The 19,477-nt window shown below is 37.1% G+C and overlaps 1 protein-coding gene across 9 annotated transcripts in view; it reads left to right on the top strand.

The window, feature by feature from the left end:
* Positions 1-19,384, top strand: part of REPS1 (RALBP1 associated Eps domain containing 1) — a 54,615-nt gene extending 35,231 nt beyond the window's left edge. For 6 of the 9 annotated variants that reach the window (XM_058170816.1, XM_058170785.1, XM_058170768.1 and 3 more), the window contains 10 exons: positions 4,647-4,734; positions 7,305-7,406; positions 8,998-9,070; positions 11,345-11,463; positions 12,762-12,826; positions 13,980-14,162; positions 14,299-14,394; positions 15,577-15,725; positions 17,067-17,172; positions 18,065-19,384. In XM_058170816.1, the coding sequence (XP_058026799.1) occupies positions 4,647-4,734; positions 7,305-7,406; positions 8,998-9,070; positions 11,345-11,463; positions 12,762-12,826; positions 13,980-14,162; positions 14,299-14,394; positions 15,577-15,725; positions 17,067-17,172; positions 18,065-18,133 (1,050 nt within the window). In that variant the 3' untranslated portion in view covers positions 18,134-19,384. Of the gene's footprint in view, positions 1-4,646; positions 4,735-7,304; positions 7,407-8,997; positions 9,071-11,344; positions 11,464-12,761; positions 12,827-13,979; positions 14,163-14,298; positions 14,414-15,576; positions 15,726-17,066; positions 17,173-18,064 lie in introns of those variants that run through there. The other 3 variants (XM_058170795.1, XM_058170760.1, XR_009153628.1) reach the window with 2 other exon arrangements.
* The last annotated feature ends 93 nt before the right edge of the window (positions 19,385-19,477 follow it).

Raw genomic sequence — 19,477 nt, forward strand, 5'->3', positions numbered from 1 at the left:
GCTTCTTACATGAATACACCCTTTGTAGACATGTTTCACAATCATATAATTTAAACTTTTTCCCACATCCTTCACTGTTCATGGAAATGCATGGATGCCATGGGTACTGTCAGGCACATATACTTCATCATATGATCTTGCACATAAGAAAGCTAGACTAAACATAATAACTTATCCCCAAAGAACCAATATTTCCCCTCATATTTCTCATAATTTATTTTTGTTATAAAATGTATATGGGGAGGACCCTCAAAAAATGCTCTATTGATGACCAGAGTGTATGTTACAGATGGTATGAGTCATCAGTTCTGTAATAGCTTGAGTATAAGTATATAGATATTTATACACTATTATGAGCACACCTTGAATTGGACTCAGACAACAACCAATGAGCATAAAGAGGTTGATTTATTAGTAGGATAATGGGTACCTCTAGGAGGCACCCCTAACAAATTGTGCTACAATTGTGCTACTATGCTCAGCCATTTGCAATGTTTTGCTCATCCTCAAGGGCCGCCACACATTGCAGTAGTCCAGCCTTGATGTTATTAGTTCATGGATCACCAGATCCAGAGTTGGTAAAGGCCCTCCTTGCAATTTCTGTGATACGTTAATGCAGTATGAATAGTGATCCAAGACTACCCCAAATTGTCAACTTGTTTTAAAGAAGAGCGTAGCTCCATCAGAACTGCTACTTGTCAAAGTCTGATGTCAAGCATTCAGAATCAGTATTCCATTTTGTCAGAGCCAGGATGGATTTGATTTAAATCAAGTCGATTTAAATCATGATTTAAATCACTAGTAAAAAGGCTTGATTTAAATTAAGTTGATTTAAATCATAATTTTTAAGAGCAACTGTCATTTCTATCCCGCAGCAGCTTCTCCTCTGACCCGCTGTTGACTCACCGACAGTCCCAATATTGCAGAATATACGGCCTCATGCTACATAACTAAGCTCCATTTCATGCTGAATAAACTAAATTATTAATGTATCTTAAATAGAAAACTATCTTGATATATGTTGTTACTCCAAAAGCATTTTATTAAAATACATTTGATAAAAATAAATAAAAAATCCGATTTAAATTTTAAAAATTATTTTTTTAAATCATCTATTTTTATCCAACCTGGTCTGAGTTCAATTTCAGCTTTTATTTCCCCTCAGAAACAGTTGAAGCACTTGTTAAAAGACTTAAAATTTCACTTAAGCCTTCTTTATTTGAATATTGGATGAATTTTGTTTCTATTCTTTTTTTCTTTGCCATCACCTTTTATTCTATATTTTTATTTTTTGTTTTATCCAATGTAGCCCACTTTGAGACGATTTTGTAAGGGAAGTGAAAATACATTAATTAGTAGTCTATGCCTACTAATAACCAAATTGTAATATAAGTCCACATTGTCATTAAAAGAGATCAAGAACAAGTTACTAGTCAGTGATTTCGTCAAAGCAGGATAAGTAGCGAGAAGAAAAAAAATTAAGATATCAGTAATAAAAATTTTTCATAAAGTTTTCATATAACTCCTCTGCAGCTTTCTTGATTATTGTATACTTAATGAAAGCAAACTAGCTTCTTCTTCACCTTCCTATCCAGAATTGGGGAGGGATAAAAATTAATAACAATAATAAATTCTGCAAAGAAGGTAAAGAAGCAGCGGACCACCAATAATTAGTTGCTGCAAAGAGATCATATAGATTGACTACAAGTAGCAGCATGACGAAGTGACAACAATGGTGTATCAGACGTTCTGGAAGAAATACCATTTATCTGCAAGCAAAAATTGGTGGAACCACAAGATAAACAAAGAAAATGAAAAAGCTAAAATGCTCTGGGACTTTTAACAGACAAGCACCTGCCACGTAAAACCTTAGACTTAACCATTGTTAAAAAGAAAGACAAAGAAGTCAGGAGAGTTCTTTGTTATTGTGCTATCTGGAGACGACAGAATAGAATAGAATAGAATAGAATAGAATAGAATAGAATAGAATAGAATAGAATAGAATAGAATAGAATAGAATAGAATAGAATAGAATAGCCAAGTGTGATTGGACACACAAGGAATTTTTCTTGGTGCATATTGAAGACAGAGAATGGAAGAAAATCGCAAAATACAAATAGAATTAATATTCTGTTCTACAAACAGAAGTAGGACAGCTGAGGTAAAAGAAAGCAGAGTAACAATGGTAATAGGCAATCCCAAAACATCTGGAGCACTTCATATACTTAAATATATCAATATTGATAAAATCGCCATTTAATTACAAAAGGCAGTTTTACTCAGAATAGCTTATACTGCAACCATAGCTTTAATACCATCAAACAACAAGATCTGTCTATCTCATGTTCTTGGGAACTTGATAAGTGGATAATATGCCAAATCCAATCTAAACATTTGGCTGACTGTAAACAACAACAACTAATAATAATAATAATAATACTCCTTTGAACTAACTTGTGCTTCCTGCTAATGGTCTGTCCTCCACAGTGCAAGAATCAGTGCCCTAAAGCAGAGGTTCTCAAAAGTGTGGATTAAGATCCCTGAGACCTTTTCAGGGGGCTCACAAAGTGAAATAAATGAACATTTTAAAATGTCTCAATTTTAATTTCTAATACAGAAAATAATAATAGATATAAGCAACATAAACCAATTATTTATACCAATTATAAACCAATTTTTGCCGTGAGCTGAAAACACATCTATTTATTCAAGCGGGACTGGCCTAATTAAATTTTAATCTGGGGTTATTTATATTTTTAGGGTTTTTTAAACTATTTTAAATGTTTTAAATTTTTTAAATTTTTGGCCATTTTGTAATATGTTTGTTTTAGTCTTGTTTTAATTTATATATTGCACTTTTTATTTGGCTGTACACCGCCCTGAGTCCTTCGGGAGAAGGGCGGTATAAAAATCGAGTAAATAAATAAATAAATAAATTGTTCCTCTTTTTTTTTTTTAAAGAAAGTAAAGGGATCCTGAACCGAAAATAGAGACCAAGATATTTGAAAACCACTGTCTTAGAACATATTTAGCCCTTTATTTTATGTGATATTGCTGCTTAATAACAAAGTTTGCCTGAAACATGGAAAATTTTATTGATCTATTAGTAGTCCATTCCAATTTACCATATTGAATGTAGCTATGCTACATTAGATCACAGGCAGCAAATTTTTGCTTCCTTTATTTTGCTTTGTTTGAACTTTTGTCCAACATGGTTTTCCTATAGCTAGTCCTTCAAAATTAATAAGGAGCACAATTAAAATATAACATTTTTTTCTCTTTGGAGGTGGGGATGCATTTCTGCCTAGCTTGTTGATGCCTGTCTCTCTGCGTAACTTATTAGACATTATATGATGCATGTGCTTCTGAACATGTTATGAGTTTATGGGCAGAATATGGCATAAAATCTGTTTTGGGAAGTTTCCCACTTGTTTACTAGTAATTACCAATGCACTTTGCTTTGGTATTGAGGAAAATAGACATGGTTTCCCAGTGAAATGTTGTGTGCCTTTGTGCAATGTCAGCAAAAGAGCCGATATTCATTTATGTAAGATCCCAAATATGTGTATCACATATGTGGAAAAATTTAATGCTGTTGAGTTATAAAAGAGATTTAGAGAGAGAGATAGAATAGAATAGAATAGAATAGAATAGAATAGAATAGAATAGAATAGAATAGAATAGAATAGAATAGAATAGAATAGAATTTTTATTGGCCAAGTGTGATTGGACACACAAGGAATTTGTCTTGGTGCATATGCTCTCAGTGTACATAAAAGAAAAGATACGTTCATCAAGGTACAACATTTACAACACAATTGATGGTCAATATATCAATATCAATCAATATAAATCATAAGGATTGCCAGCAACAAGTTATAGTCATACAGTTATAAGTGGAAAGAGATTGGTGATGGGAACTATGAGACGATTAATAGTAGTGCAGATTCAGTAAATAGTCTGACAGTGTTGAGGGAATTATTTGTTTAGCAGAGTGATGGCCTTCGGGAAGAAACTGTTCTTGTGTCTAGTTGTTCTGGTGTGCAGTGCTCTATAGCGTCGTTTTGAGGGTAGGAGTTGAAACAGTTTATGTCCAGGATGCGAGGGATCTGCAAATATTTTCACGGCCCTACATTGTAGTACCTACATTGTGGATAGTGCTCTTGTACGCAATAATTATAGCCAGTAAGCCATAAAGGTCAAGCTATACTTCTTTCTGTAGCATAATTAGGCCATGTTCTGATAATCCTGTAAATGAAATTAAAGAAAATTTAAGCATTGCTTTGTGGATTTGCCTCTTTTTTGATAGTAGCCTTATGTAGATGACATAATCTGAACAAATGGTTAAGTGTAGATTGCTTCTTAAGAGAATACAAAAAATTGAAAAACTGTATATCTAGGGAAAAGGTAACCAAGGAACACATAAGCAAGTAGCAACAAAAGAAGAAAAGTGAAATGAGTATGGATATGGATATGGATATGGGTAATAAGACTGAGAACAATTTATCTCATTTCTTATTTTTAAACAGCCAACATAGTTTAATAATAGTTTCAAATTTTAACATAAAATGATATATAGCAACCAATCTATTCAGGGTAGAATAATTGGTTTAAATAGTTTCCTTTCAAATCCCTTTCTGTTTTAGGATACTGCTATCGTTCACCCTGTTCCTATTCGAATGACACCAAGCAAAATTCATATGCAAGAAATGGAACTTAAAAGAACTGGAAATGGTAAGAGATGCTTGTCACTTATAGAAGTATCTTTTTAATAGCCAAGAATGACTTCCACAATAATTCATTATTTGTTAAAAACCACAAAATTAAAGGCTCCAAGGAAAGACTATAATCATTTTGTTACTCATTATATATTTCAAAATACGCCATTTTTTAATCTTGCTGCACTTAAGAGTGTTTTTGGATAATTTTGACTCAGCCAGTAATATTTTATATGAACACCACATACTGCATTGGAGTAATGTAATGGAATTCAAAAACACAGGAAACTGTTTTACCTTGAAAATTAACCGAACAAAGAGTCTTCAAAAATTCTTTCAAGGACAAATTTAGCCAAACTGAGCCTCAATCAAATATTTCTTACTAGATTGACTTTTTCTATAGAATAAAATATTGCATTTTATTATAAAGAAGTACTGCACAGAAATGTTTAAAATGTTTCTAAATTCCTAAGATCTCTCTCTCCCTCCCTCTCTCTCTCTCTCTCTCTCTCTCTCACACACACACACACACACACCTACTAACATCCTTCCAGTTAGTATTCCTTCTTGTTTTTATATTTACTTTCGATTTTATTTTTACTTAGTTTTAATTCTAACTCTATTGCCGTTTCTTTTTAAAACATGGATAGATATCCAGGTTTTCTTACCTGGTAGGGCAGACATAGGCATTTTATCTTTCACTCTCCCTGTCCGGGCAGCAGCCATTTCGGGGATGTAGGGTGGGAGTAGCCCCTTGGCAAAATTAATTGCCCACCCGTGTGCAAAGGTATAAACTGACAAAATGTTCCTGATTCACTCAGTGAAAAGTTTTGAACTCGGTGAAATAACCAATATAAAAAGAAAGTGTCAGGCAGACTGTTAGTTGGTGTGTGTGTGTGTGTGTGTGTGTGTGTGTGTGTGTGTGTGTGTGTGTGACAGAGAGAGAGAGAGAGAGAGAGAGAGAGAGATTGTTACCACTGTATCTGTATCATGAGAAGATGATTAAGGCTTGTGACAGACTGTACAGTGACAGACTGTACAATGCATCTTTCACTAATGGCAACATAATTGGTTATCCTCAGTTAACTCTTCTGTCAAGAATCTAGCTCACCTCTGATGTAGTACAGATCTTAAATACTGGAAGGGGGTCAAAACAGATTCAGTTTGGTACTTATGTGAAGCAGGGGAGAAATGTTCCCGGTTCGGACCGGATCGCTGGATCCGGTAGTGATGGCGGCGAGTAGTTCAGAGAACTGGTAGCAAAAATCCCTGCCCCCCCCCAGTTGAGCCATGCGATCATCAGAGGTTTGGGTTTTGTTTTTTTTACTTTTAAAAGCATTTTTTCTTCTGCCTAAAAAAAGCTTTTAAAAGTTTTAAAAAGGCTTTTAAAAGTTAAAAAAAACCCTCTGATGATCTCGCGGCTCAGCTGGGGTGCTAGCCAAAAAATGGGGGGGGAGTCCGTTTTTCCTCCCAGCAGGCTCCCTGAAGCCTAAAGCCTGCTGGGAGGAAAAACAGACTCCCCCCCCTCTCTGTTTTTTGGTTTGGTTAGCAGGCTTCAGGTAGGCTGGGAGGAAAAATGGGGTGTGGGGGGTTGTTTTTGAGAGAGAGAGAGAGAGAGAGAGGAGGGAGGGAGGGAGGCAGGGAAGGAAGGAAGAAGGAGAGGAAGGAAGGAGTACAAACCTGGCACTAGACGCAGCTTCAGAGGATAATCCAGGGCTGGAAGGGACCTGGAGGTCATCTAGTCCAGGGGTCTCCAACCTTAGTCACTTTAAGACTTGTGGACTTCAACTCCCAGAATTCCTCAGCCGGCAAAGCCGGCTGAGGAACTCTGGGAATTAAAGTCCACAAGTCTTAAAGTGACCAAGGTTGGAGACCTCTGATCTAGTCAAACCCTGCTCCAGCAGGACATTGTTAGTGAGTTTCTGTCTTTTGATCCCTCAGTCACATAGCCACGCCCACCCAGTCACATGACCACCACCCCACCAAGCCACGCCCACAGAACCAGTAGCAAAAAAATTTAGATTTCACACCTGATGTGAAGTTGAGTTCGCTTTCCAGTACACTTTTGTAAGAGAATTTTATGTTTGAAAATGCATTTTTATATTTGAAAGAAGCACATGATGTCCCTGATTTTCTGTAATGACATCTAGAAAAACAATACAGCTCAAATTGTAAACCAAGTCACCGAGCAAATGCAAAATAAATCATTGGGAGAATATTTACTAGGGGCAATCAAAGTTATATAAAAAGCATGTACAATTTCTCCAGATCTCTTAGTGAGGCAAAATTATAAAATAAAGAATAATGAAGAAACAAACTGCAAAAGTTAAATTAGAGATTTTAAGACATTATCTCATTATTGGGTTGCTTTTGAATAAAAATTCAGGTTCAGCATTGCAGCATTCAAGAGTTTTAAATTTCAAAACTAGTTTAACATACCATTTGTTTTCTGTTTTCTTGTTTCAAATCAAGCAGGCAAGCGCACCTTTATTGTTTAGTGGCTTGCATCAAACTTCACAATCTTAATCTCAAATAGTGAAAGTAGTTACCTAAACTTTCATTGAATGTTTTTAAATTTCTTTCCAGATCACACAAATCCTACAAGTCCCTTGCTAGTGAAGTCACCAGATCTTGCAGAAGAAAGTAAAATAAGCTCATCAGTAAAATTCACAGGAGGAAATACAGCTGGCAAGTATCGGTATTTATTTTTCAATAATGTGTTCCAGTCAGCTAAAAAAATAAACAAGTATAACTTAGTTCTCTTCTGACTCAGCGACAGTGTGTTTAGAACGGGGTCTCCAATCTTAGCAACTTTAAGACTTGTGGACTTCAACTCCCAGAGTTCCTCAGCCAGCAAACTCTGGGAATTGAAGTCCACAAGTCTTAAAGTTGCCAAGGTTGGAGACCCCTGGTTTAGAAAGGTTTTCTAAGATTCAGCAGCTGTTTTATAAGTGTTGTGTTCTTGAATTGTCTGAGATGGTTTGTAGTTTTTATGTACAGGTAGTCCTCGACTTACAACCACAGCTGAGCTCAAAAGATCTGTTGTTAAGTGAGACAGTTAAATGAGTTTTGCCCAATTACCTTTCCTCCATCAGTTGTTAAGTAAATCACAAAGTTGATAAATTAATAAGCTGGTTGTTAAGGAATCTGGTTTCCCCATTGACTTTGTTTGTCAGAAGGTGATTCACATGACTGTGGGATACTGCAAAGGTCGTAACTATGAAAAATTATCATAAGTCACTTTTTTCAGTGACATTGTGACTTTGAACAGTCACTAAATGAACTGTTGTAACTCAAGGAGTACTTTTAGTCAAAATGTTTTTTCCTAGTATAAAGATATAATTTAGTTCAGTAAATAGCCAATCCCATCTATGGCAGGTGAAGATCTTTCAAATATTATGATTCACACAATCCTTTCTAATAGAGATTCATTCATTCATTAAAGCGCTCCATGGCTTAGGACCGGGCTACTTACTGCCCGGCCTCTATCTCCCAGCGTCCGGTGCGTTCCCACAGAGAGGGACTCCTCAGGGTGCCGTCAGCCAAACAATGTCAACTGGCGGCCCCCAGGGGGAGGGCCTTCTCTGTGGGGGCTCCTACCCTGTGGAACGAGCTTCCCCCCGGGCTTCGACAACTACCTGGCCTCGGGACCTTTCATGAACTTAAAAATTATTTATTCCGTTTGGCTGGACTGGCTTGATTTTAAATTCTAAATTTTTAATTTTTAATTGTGGGTTTTAAATTCTGTAATTTTTATGGGGCATAAGGTTATTTTAAATTTTTTGGCTAATTTTGAATCAGTTTTTTAAGGGTTGTTTTAATTAAGGTGTATGTTTTTGTTTGTATTTTATTTGCCTGTTCACCGCCCTGAGTCCTTTGGGAGAAGGGCGGTATACAAATTAAAATATTATTATTATTATTATTATTATTATTATTATTATTATTATTATTATTATTATTATTATTATTATTATTATTATTATTATTCATGAAACACAGTCTTCCAGGTGGTAGACTATAAATTTCTTAAATCTAGCATTTTTATGTGACCTTCTTTTATGCCGTAAGTATCCATTGTGGACCATCTATCTATATACCTATAAGAGCATACTCTTAATGGTAGCCTCAGGGCTGGACACTAGAAATGTGTCTTATGTCAAATATTTTAACAGTTGGATTCAATTTATTATTTTTTACATTCTTAAAAGTGAAATTCGTTCTGTAGATTGTAATGTAATACAATTCATCAAGGGTAAGATTTTATTTTAATTTATTCCAGCAGATGGTTACAGCAGCTCAGATTCCTTTACTTCAGATGCAGAACACATTGGAACTACTGTAACTAGACAACGGTAATTGGCTGTTTAAATATTAAAGCAGAGTGTTGTTTGGTTGAACTGATCAACTTGTAGCTTGTTTGCAGAACATACTTTACTACTGCAATGCTCTCTACATGGGGCTCCCCTTGAAGAGCACCCAGAGACTCCAGTTAGTCCAGAATGCAGCTGTGCGGGTGATAGAGGGAGCTGTCTGGAGCTCCCATATAACACCAATCCTTCGCAAGCTGCCCTGGCTGTCTGTGGTCTTCCAGGTGCACTTCAAGGTGTTGGTTACCACCTTTAAAGCGCTCCATGGCTTAGGACCGGGTTACTTACAGGACCGCCTATTGCCACCGTTTGCCTCCCACCGACCCGTGCGCTCTCACAGAGAGGGACTCCTTAGGGTGCCGTCAGCCAAGCAATGTCGGCTGGCGGCCCCCAGGGGAAGGGCCTTCTCTGTGGGGGCCCCTACCCTATGGAACGAACTTCCCCCTGGACTCCGACAGCTTCCTGACCTTCGGACCTTTCGCCGCGAGCTTAAAACCTATCTATTTTTCCGCGCAGGACTGGCATAGAATTTTTAGATGTTTTTATGGGTTTTAATTTTTAATTTGTTTTTAGGGTTTTAAATATGTTTTAAATTTTGGGCCAAATTTTGAATAAGTTTCTTAGTTTTTGTTTTATTTATATTGTATGTACTTTGTCTGTTGTTTTTATTTGGCTGTTAACCGCCCTGAGTCCTTCCGGAGAAGGGCGGTATACAAATTAAAATATTATGATGATGATGATGATGATGATGATGATGATGATGATGATGATGATGATGATGTCTGGTAAAACTTCCTGTGATTCTATGATAGTGATTCAAGAGTTCCCTGGTATTATTGCTCTACATTTAATACATTATATTGATTTTTCTGCAACATTAACAGAAAAATAACATGAATGTTTGTGTACTACTTTTTAGAGTTATCAGTTCAGAGGATTTGCAGTGATTTAGACTTTTAGAAGTTAAAATCTTCGCAGACTGTTTACATAATTAGATGAATGAGTTCTAGGCAAAATGAGATGGAATAATGGAGGTATATAGTTATGCTTTGCAAAAGGTGTCATTCTGTCAGCAGAAATCTCACTGTCCTCAGCTAAATTGTCACCCTGTAGCTCTTTTTGCTATTAAACTTTTAAAAGAAATTGTTCCAAAAATAATACCACATTCTATAAGTGTTCCTGCTAGTTGTACTCACCTAACTTTATTTGCTTATTAACAACATTGTATCCTGCTTTCATGAAATAAAACAAGAGAAGTACAATATACAGGTGCAAAACAAAAGCAGGAAAATGGTGATGAACTCAATCATCAGTTCATAAAGTTACACAATTCTTATAGTGAATAACATAGGTGCAAATAATAAGAGAGGTGCTGTTTCAGCAAAACACTCGTCACCCTTATCTATTTCCTGATAGAATAACTGCTTTCCAATAAATAGCTTGGGCCTCCATCTGTTATTTTCCAGTTCCCAACTTCCCTGGCTGCACAGTCCCAGATTTCTCCATGATTGTTGAGGAAGGTACAGTACCTGATAAGAGCTAGTTTCAATAGGTCAGAAAGAAAGGCCCTGTTGCTCCACAGGGGTTCCCAACTCCTGGTCCATTGGGAACTGGGTCCCGCAAGCAGCAGGTAAGTGCATGAAGCTGCATTTGTGCAAGTGGCACACATATGCACATAAAACCATCCCCTCTCCTTCCCCCCCCCCCCGCCCCACTGCTTGGGGGCGACAGAGCCAGATAGGTTGGGGACCGCTGGTTTAAAGTTTTTCATTCAGCCTTTCCTCAGCTGGTATTTTCAAAGTCCTTCTGGATATTATGGGTTCCTATTGGATGATCTAGCACAGGGGTATCAAACTCGCGGCATCACGTTGTCATCACATGACATATCACAACTTTTTTCCCCTTCGCTAAAACGGGTGGCCATGGCCAGCACATGATGCATCCGGGCCATGGGCAGGGAGTTTGACACCCCTGATCTAGCACATCTTGATGGGGTATCAGATTGGGGAACACTGCCTTGATTCATAACATATCCATTTTCAAATGTAAATGTATAAATGGAAAAGGCGCAGCTGAACTTCGATGTAATAGCAGTTACAACAAATACATCAGGTGTGATACACAAATTTAAAAACAGGTCTTTGCATTGTATAAGATCAGTATTATTATTTTGTAAGTTAATATGTTACTTTTTCTGATCTTTTAGTCTTTGGAAGTTGCAGTTTGCAATAGAATTTCTGTAGTTCCATTGTTTTTCAGGTCACATTCAGGGACTTCTCCAGATAATCCTGCTCCGCCTCCACCCCCTCCAAGGCCTCATCCCTCTCATTCACGATCATCATCTTTAGATATGAATAGGACCTTCCCAGTTACTCCAGGTGAGTGTAGTTGAAATATGTGGGAGTTTTTTTGTAACACATTTTTAGAAATGCCACATGTTGCTTGTGAAATAATTTAGATTTTTTTTTCAAATCTATTATAAAGATTTTTTTTCAAATCTTTATAAAGAAGTCTTATGAAACTAGTGAAATATATTTAATACTATTACAATTATGGTAACATTAAATGCTATAAGACTGTTTTCTAATACAGAGGGAAAAAATAACTTTTGAGATACAAAATTAATGGTAGTTTTTAAAAACAGTACATATTCAAGTCTTCACAATTCTAAGAAGGTTAGTAATACATTCTATTCCTCAAGACCTGCAATTAAAATGCTATTTATTCTGTTTCCTCAGAGAAAAATTCCTCAGCTTTTAATATTCCCTAGGCCAGTCTTGGTAGTATGTTTTTTTAACAGAGGAGTTTAATGTGATATCATCACTATAATTAAATTATGTAGTCTTCAATTTTAAATCACAGGAATGTCTATATAAAGCTCAAAGGAAAACATCTCTGATACAGTTTAGCGAACCAGGGTTCCCATTTGTTAATGACAATCTGTATCTTTTAATTTGGAGAGCATGAGATATCTTTTACCATGAGATGTGGTGTTACCATAAGATAGGCGGGCTGTCAGCCTGGCTGGCTTCAGAAGCATTAAACCAATTTATGGAAATCATAAATTGGTCTTGATGGCGATGTGTGGCTGCCTCTGAAGGCCTTCTGCTGGGAGACTAATAGGCTTCTTTATGCAATTGTTTGGCCATTGAGAGAACAGATTGCTGGACTAGATGAGCCAGAGGCCCACTGTTTATATTCTGACAGAAATAATTGCTCAAGAGTTATAACCAAACACAAAACATTGATTTAGCAAAAAAAAAAAAAAAAAATTAATAAAACCATGTGGAAACAGAGTACTGGCAAATGCCAGTTGTCACTGGGCACATTAAAATTTATGGGCACCCACAGATAATAGTATATGCTAGGTTATGAATCATTTAGGTAATTTTTTTAGTATGGCATTCAAGATACTATCAATTGTAATTGCAACTGTGACTTTGTATACATTTCAGATTAGTATAGACATTCTAAAATTTAATAGAAATGGTTTAAAGAATTTCTACCTCTTTGATACTGTATACAATTAATTAATAGAAGACTTTGTCTTTTGCACAAAGTTTTAAAACCTATTAAAGCTTGTACACCCTTGACATGTATGACGGGCTGAAATAGAGCAACAGATACTACTGAGGTATGACTCCAATTGACAGGATGCTCTTACTGTTTTTTTTAGGTCAGCAGCAGACTGGAGCGATCGCTTGTCCCCCTGCAGTGCCTCCAAGACCTCAGCCCGCACAGGTATATTTGAATTTCTGTTTTAACTTAGCAATATTTTCTTGTGACAACCTTTTCAGGATTGCATTTGCTTCTAGGCCAGGGGTTTCCAACCTTGGCAACTTTAAGACTTGTGGACTTCAACTCCCAGGGTTCCTCAGCCAGCAACTGCATGGACAGTCTTGGAGAAAGCAAGAAAGAATTTTGTATTCTCAAAATGATGAGCTCTCATAATGTGAAACTGTCCTCCTAACCAGAGCCATAATGTGACTGAGTTGATGATGACTAGGTTCAATGTATAGCAGCAAATGTTTTTGATCGGCTTTTTGCATTTATTTTATTTTTTAGATTTTTAAAACTACTGCAATGCTCTCTACATGGGGCTCCCCTTGAAGAGCACCCAGAGACTTCAGCTAGTCCAGAATGCGGCTACGCGGGTTATTGAGGGAGCGGTTCGGAGCTCCCACGTAACACCTATCCTGCGCAGACTGCACTGGCTACCTGTTGTTTTCCGGGTGCGCTTCAAGGTATTGGTTACCACCTTTAAAGCGCTCCATGGCTTAGGCTACTTACGGGACCGCCTACTGCCGGCCTCTATCTCCCAGCGTCCGGTGCGTTCCCACAGAGAGGGACTCCAATGTCGACTGGCGGCCCCCAGGGGGAGGGCCTTCTCTGTGGGGGCTCCTACCCTGTGGAATGAGCTTCCCCCCCGGGCTTCGAAAACTACCTGACCTTAGGACCTTTCGCCGCGAACTTAAAACTTATTTATTTCATACGGCTGGACTGGCCTGATTTTAAATTTTAAATATTTTAATTGTGGGTTTTAAATTCCTGTCATTTTTATGGGGTGTAATGGTATTTTAAATTCTCTGGCATATCGAATCAGTTTTTTAAGGGTGGTTTTAATTATGGTGTATGTTTCTGTTTGTATTTTATTGGCCTGTTCACCGCCCTGAGTCCTTCGGGAGAAGGGCGGTATACAAATTAAAACATTATTATTATTATTATTATTATTATTATTATTATTATTATTATTATTATTATTATTATTATTATTATTATTATTATTATTATTATTATTATTATTATTATTATTATTATTATTATTATTATTATTATTATTATTATTATTATTATTATTATTATTATTATTATTATTATTATTTTGTAATTATAGGCTGGGAGCCATGTTCATCGATCAGCAGATGCTGAGGGTTTAATAGTGCATAACAATACTTCACCTCAACAAATCCCAGAACAGCCAAACTTTGCAGACTTTAGCCATTTTGAGGTTTTTGCCGCATCGAATGTAAATGAAGATGATGTTGAAGAAATTGAGAAACTTCCAGAGGTTGTCCAGGTTAGCACATATTGATATATCTATATCTATCCATAGCTATATTAAGTTCTGCACCATGAGACCTTCCATAAATTTGAAGAGCACTTTCATCCTTAGCCTGGATAAGTTTCTGGAATATGTCTCTGACTCTCTTTAGGTAGAAAAACCCTCTGATACTGCAGGATCTATAAGAGTTGCCAAAGGAGATGGAAGAATAGAAGACAAAACAGTTTCTACTACCCCTGCAAACATGGTATGCAACATACTAACAGGTGAACATATCTTATAAAATGTATTAATCATTGCACAGAAAGCAATTCATTCAGGTTTATTTTCTTTTCATTGTTTATAAATAATGAACACAGAGCTGATAAGGTTTTTTTGTTAAAGAACTGAAGAATCACGGGAAATCAAGGAATTAGCATGAAGTGCAAATAGCTGCTGATTTATTTTGCGGCTGATGTCTTCAAAGAGGTTTATGAAAATTAGCTGCTTCTACCAAGTGAGATGACTTCTCAGAAAAGGTCCTATTTCCCTAGGCACAGCCACCTTATAGCTTGTAGAATTGTGTGTGGTCTCTAATTAATGAGACTTACAGTAACATCTCTTTAAAAGCCATAATTAATTGTACTAATCAGTTTAATCACTAGCTTTCTGGGTGTGCATGTGTGTGCCTTCAAGTCAGTGTTGACTCCTGGCAACTGCATGAACTTGGCAAGATTTTGGAAGTGATTTGCCATTGTCCTATTTCAAAAGCTGAGAGGAGAGGACTGGCCCAGGTAACCTATACGGCTTTGTGCATAGGATAGGACAGGAACTCAGTCTCCTGGTTTCTAGCCTGATGCCTTAACCTAAGGCTGTCAAATTCGAGGCCCGCAGGGTGCTTAGAACTGGCCCGCGCAGCCGCCCTGAAAACAGTGAAGGACCGGCCCACAGTGCCTCTGCCAGAGAAAATTGATTTGAGAGGGCTGCACATGTCCCTCCCAGACTCTGTTTTTGGCCACGATGGCCTCCTATAGCCCTTAGCCAGTGAAAACGGAGCTTGGGGGAGCTGCGTGTCCCCCCGTGTCCCCCCGGCTCCATTTTTCTGGTGGAGGGCTGCAGGAGGCCATCACTGGTGAAAACAGAGCTCAGGAACCCATTTTGCTGGCAGAGCACTTGGGCCGCCACAGGCACAGACACACCCCGACATGAGTGACGTCAAACTGGCCTTGCCCACCCCGGCCATGCCCCCCTCCCCTCCCAAAGTCAAACACAACCCTGATACAGCCTTCAGTGAAATCGAGTTTGACACCCCTGCCTTAACCCCTACATCAAAATGGTTCTTACAGCTTAAATAATTAGTATTTTTAATTATTTAACCAACTAATATTTCTGAGGTCAGGTGAAACTTATTTCAATATGTATTCATCAACCATGATGACTCTCTTTTCAGGCCAAAGGCACTACACCTCTAGCACCACCACCAAAGCCTATCCGCAGAAGGCCAAAATCCGAAGATGAGCTGAGACCTGAAGTTGAGGAGCCTGCGCAGAAAACAGGTGTCATAGCTGCTGTTCTTGCTTCTCAGCCATCTATTCCTAGGTAACCCAAGATGTATGAGTATCTTTGATATTTTTATTTTAAATAGCAAATAGATTTATTAAAGGAGCATTTAATGGTCTACGATGCTTGAATTCTCGAATTGCTAAGAAAGGCAGTATAAACAAGCTTTAATCTGCAAAAATTGAGGCTGTAGAGAAAATTACTACAAATTTTTTTGCAAGCTACTTTTCCAAGTGTCTGTTTATTAAAATTACATAAAATATCTATGTATTCTGTATACGGATGGAATGGAATGACTTGTGCAAACTCATTGATGCACATAGATCCTTCTTTCATCATGTGGAGCTTTTTTTTATGATTGAGAGAATGCAACTAACTAATATTGGGGTAACTTTTTCCATTTGGGTGATGTTCTAAACTGACGTGTGTCCAAGGGGAAGGCTGAAGATTGAGACCTTTTGGTATTTTTCTAAGTTACAGTGGTCAAAGTGCAGGATAATGTGCTTTTGGTTTTGTAAACTGCTTCCCCGCCAAAAAAACAACGACAACCACCTGTGATTTTGTTGCTTAATTTGGGGGGTTGTTCTGGGCAGACCACAAAAAATTACAATGGGGAATGTATTTGGCCACCACCTACGTTTACACAGGCAGTCATATAAGCTGGTACTGTTTAAACCAGGGGTCTCCAACCTTGGTCCCTTTAAGATTTGTGGACTTCAACTCCCAGAGTCCCTCAGCCAGCAAAGCTGGCTGAGAAACTCTGGGAGTTGAAGTCCACAAGTCTTAAAGGGACCAAGGTTGGAGACCCCTGGTTTAAACTGTTGTTGGAAACATGTTCAGTGACTTTAAAGCTATAAAGTTGTGAAGAATAAAGTAAAATAATGAAATGTGGAGATAACAGCTTTGTTGTTTCAAACACTTGAAAAAAGCTGTTGTATATAAACAGGGAGCAGAACCCTCACTCACTGACATTAATGTTACCTAGATGGGTAATGAAACGTTTGCAAGCAAACAAGGAAATTCAGAGAGCAGTAAGGATTCCATAGTTCCTGAGCTACAGATATTCTGTCCTGTTGGAACTTAAATAGAACAATTCAAAAGTGATTTTGAGTTGTTCAACATGGGATCTCTTCATAGAAAAAAAGAGTCTTAGAAAATGCCAATAAATGCATATAAGCTTTAAATACTTTACATAGTAGCTCTGTAATCTGAGAAAACAGATTGCCAAGGTTATAAAAGGCATTTTCTTTACAACTGTACAATGAAACACATTACAGAGCTAAGGAATTTAACAATATTCTGTTCAGAACAGTTTGAGCTTTTAAGGGAAAAGTATTCCACAATTCTTGAAAGTTGTTTCATGAAATGTCTCCTCCTCAGATCGGTGGGAAAGGACAAGAAAGCTATTCAGGCATCAATTAGACGCAATAAGGAGACCAATACTGTTCTGGCCAGACTGAACAGTGAACTGCAGCAACAATTAAAGGTAAGATAATTGTCAAGTTATTACGAGATGTTTTACAATCATACATTGTGCCTTCCATTTAGGAAACTTGTAAAGAAAAGCCCAGGATCCATAGCTCATGCTTTCGGTTTGCATGTTCTCTTCAGCTACTTTCTTGATACAGTTTAAGTGAGCTGTATTCTGCAGAATACCAGAGGCTTCAGAACAAGTTGGAAAACTAATTACAAGATCCATGAGATTAGGGAGGAAAAGGGAAAAGAGCCATAAGTATCCTATGTATGAATGAGGAAGAGATGTTGACGATCTATTCTTCGACATTTCACTGAAAGAGTTGGTGGAACAACCATCATTAGAGGATTGTGACTGCAGATTCACAGAGAATATAAGTTTTTAATTGTCATTACATTTTTCCATCAACTTAGCTTTGTAAAAGTAGATTTTCAGCGTTATTCATGACAACTACTCTTAAGACAATAATAAATTTGACTACTGATAAACTGACATCATATGCAGTTCATACATCTATTAATATTTTCTATCTACTAAATGTAAAATAAAGAGGTTTGTTGAAACATAGTTTGTTTCAATATTTCTTTATTGATTTACTTTTTTACTTGCTAAGAAACCACAAGCGTTCCTCACTAAACAAGATAGTTGAACTTAATTGCTGACATGTTTTTAAGAAAAATATAAAGAACACTTTAGGCAGAAATTTTGCATGTTGAAGTAAAAGTTGTGTCTTATGTTCACTATCTGACATTATTAGCATAAACATTTAATTTTCTCTGTATAAAATCACACACACACACATACGTGTGTGTGTGTGTATTAAAAAAATTGTGCATGTGTGTGCAAGTATATATAGTAATACACTTTCATTATGGTATCTAAATGGCAAATTTTTCCTTTCTAGGATGTTCTGGAAGAGAGAATTTCACTGGAGGTCCAACTGGAACAGCTTCGACCCTTCTCTCACTTATAAACCAATTGCCATTAACTGTGAAATAATTAACTCTGAAACAGAAATGTGGGTAAAAGGCCTAATTAAAATCCCATATGTTTCACTCAGTGCACTCTTAACATTTTTGTTGTGATTGTTATGTCCTCTGTCCACAGTTGTATTTAAGTAACTTTTTTATAATTTTAATACAAAGAATGGAATAAGCGTTTCCTTGAATGTTCAATATATTGGCACTGCCAATCTTCCCATTTTCTTGGGAGGACATAATTTTTAAGTTGGAGCCAGATTTATACAACTTAAGTGGCCTATATCCCAAACTGGAACTGAATACTGAATGAATTTTCTATCTTTCACGTTAAAAATCATGAATAAAAACATCCCAGTAGCTACCTTTATCACAAAAGCACATATATTTATCTTAAATACATTTTACACATGTGTCTGTGTAAATGGAAATTAGCCAGCTGTGGTCATCACTGATCCCCCAAATCAGAGTTTGCGGTCTTGCAAATTATTAGTAATTTCAGAAGCCTATTCTTTTTTAGTAACCCAATTATCTTCTGAGTCCTGCCTATGTCCTTTGATACTTTGCCATACCAAATTCCGTTGTCCTTGTTGTCAATCCATTGCATGTATGACCACAGCTTGACTATTGTTGAAATATTTGCATTCATGTCATTTTTGCAGTCTGCCCATAAAGTGTTTCTCTTCTGTGAAAGGATCGGGTGTCGATCTCAGTCATGCACATTTCCTGAACACCACATATAGTTGCATGCTTTGCACATTATCCTTTACAAACTGACACATCCACCAAACATTACTGTAACACCCTCTGTGGTCAAGAAATGTGTCAGTATCTCAACGCTCCCCAAGTCTTTCCCATCCCCTCCACTCCTCACCCCACCTCACCACCACCACCACCCCGCCACCCCCGATTTGTGTTTCTTAAAAATTTGGGTTTTATTTCTGTTCATGTCTCCAAGCATTCTTCTTCCAGCTTGTAGACAGGCTTCATTATTAACACAAAGTTTCCTGAGTGTATCCTGCTATTCAGGTCGATGTACTGTATTAGGATTTGTTGTATATTGTATAATACACACCTTTTGATCTCATATGTAAATTTGCATTAATGCTGACTAACAGCAGATATTCTATTTAATGGCTTATTCTGGCTGTGGGATCATAGATGTTAAAATGCATGGAAGTATCTCAGCAGAATCAGAACTAGCAACTGTGTGATTTTTACAACAATAAAACAGCACAATATTTTAATTGGAGTTAATCCTTTTAATTTGGCTCAATAACAAGACAAGTGGACAGAAGACAAGTTTTTTCCTCTTTTTTTTTTTTTACTGAATATAGAGT

The sequence above is a fragment of the Ahaetulla prasina genome, chromosome 1, assembly GCF_028640845.1.
Source record: "Ahaetulla prasina isolate Xishuangbanna chromosome 1, ASM2864084v1, whole genome shotgun sequence".
In the NCBI taxonomy this organism is placed as follows: Eukaryota; Metazoa; Chordata; class Lepidosauria; order Squamata; family Colubridae; genus Ahaetulla; species Ahaetulla prasina.